At 29.3% G+C, this 1190-nt stretch overlaps 1 protein-coding gene across 1 annotated transcript; it reads right to left on the bottom strand.

Annotated features, from left to right (window-relative positions):
- Positions 1-21: 21 nt before the first annotated feature.
- LOC117106379 lies at positions 22-827 on the bottom strand. Its single transcript, XM_033247751.1, has 3 exons — positions 736-827; positions 406-610; positions 22-164 (listed from the first exon to the last, which is right to left on the bottom strand). Exons 1-3 carry the CDS (start codon positions 802-804, stop codon positions 22-24), a joined length of 417 nt encoding a protein of 138 aa, XP_033103642.1. The 5' UTR covers positions 805-827.
- Positions 828-1190: the final 363 nt, after the last annotated feature.

Raw genomic sequence — 1190 nt, 5'->3', positions numbered from 1 at the left:
TTTCAAAATTAACAACAAAATTTAATTATTAATCATTTCAAAAGACAACACTAGCATACCTTCTACACTTCCTCTTTCTTCGTTTGTTTTGTAACAGGTCTTGAGCTTTTCAGCTACAATTTGGTCCGAGTCTGATATTTTTCTTACGTTATCGACGGGCAAATCTGTAAAATGAAAATTAATTTATTCATCTTGAATTCTCTAAGTTTACTATCGATCCTCAACCTGAATTCAGATTTCCTCCACAAAAAAACAATTTTATGAATTATTATTTCAATAAAATCAATACTAATAAAGACACCTTGGAATGAAGCAGAAATGCTTAAGGAGTTATTCTGCAATTACATTGTTTTTTTAGTTGTTTTAATTTGAGAATTTCGAAATAAATCTAATCCAATCGCATACCTGCTACAAATAAATTTTGTACTTTAACTGTTGGCACTACTGTTTTATAACAATGTATATATTCATTCTTTAAGCAGTACTCAAGTTCTTGAAAGTGTGGTTTCTCAGGCTTCATACAGACAAAGCAAAGTATGTTGAGAGAATAGCCAACAACTTTCTTAGACGGATATACCTCATCTAGATGTTGCTTTAGAACATTCATCACCTGTAAAAAAGAAATGAAATAACATATTCACATTTTATATACAATACAAATATTAGCCATTTGGTAGGGGTATCAAATCTAAAACATAATCAAGATAACCAACAATTAGTCAATGGTGTCATTACCTCTGTACATACGATGGGATCTGGCTTGCACGTTGGCTTGTCTACACACTGTGCATCTTTCTCTTTCATCCGTGATATTTCAAGCTGATGATTATAAGAAATATTCCCAAAACTTAATTGAAATTTTTTACTTTCTTTTCCTTTAATTTATAATATTTTAAAATAATTTGGGTGACTAAAATGGACTCACAAGAGATTCATCCATTTTGCCAGTGTCTTCTGCGTAATTATTTTAATTTGCTCATATTAGTTCATATATTTCAATATTTGTTAAAAATTGCTGAGATAAATATTTAATTCAATTTAAATCCATGTTGTTAAGGTATGAACAAAACGGCAAAAGCCGAACAAATGTAGTAAAACTTAATAGTAGGCATGTTTAACATTAACAATATTGAATAATGATAATAAACTATGTATTTAGGTGAAAAATAAATTTCTTGACGATGCCCAAG

The sequence above is a fragment of the Anneissia japonica genome, unplaced genomic scaffold (genome assembly GCF_011630105.1).
Source record: "Anneissia japonica isolate Jap-2015-1 unplaced genomic scaffold, ASM1163010v1 scaffold285225_len1189_cov200, whole genome shotgun sequence".
NCBI lineage: Eukaryota > Metazoa > Echinodermata > Crinoidea > Comatulida > Comatulidae > Anneissia > Anneissia japonica.
Note: the sequence above shows the minus strand (reverse complement) of the source record. Positions and strands in the feature narration are given on the sequence as shown.

Bases quoted from the DNA above. Each gene is read 5' to 3' on its own strand.
- LOC117106379 (XM_033247751.1), bottom strand. From the start codon at position 804: ATGAAAGAGAAAGATGCACAGTGTGTAGACAAGCCAACGTGCAAGCCA. The intron at 611-735 runs GTAATGACACCA...TCTTTTTTACAG, and splicing joins ATCCCATCGTATGTACAGAG to GTGATGAATGTTCTAAAGCA. The intron at 165-405 runs GTATGCGATTGG...TTCATTTTACAG, and splicing joins ACAAAATTTATTTGTAGCAG to ATTTGCCCGTCGATAACGTA.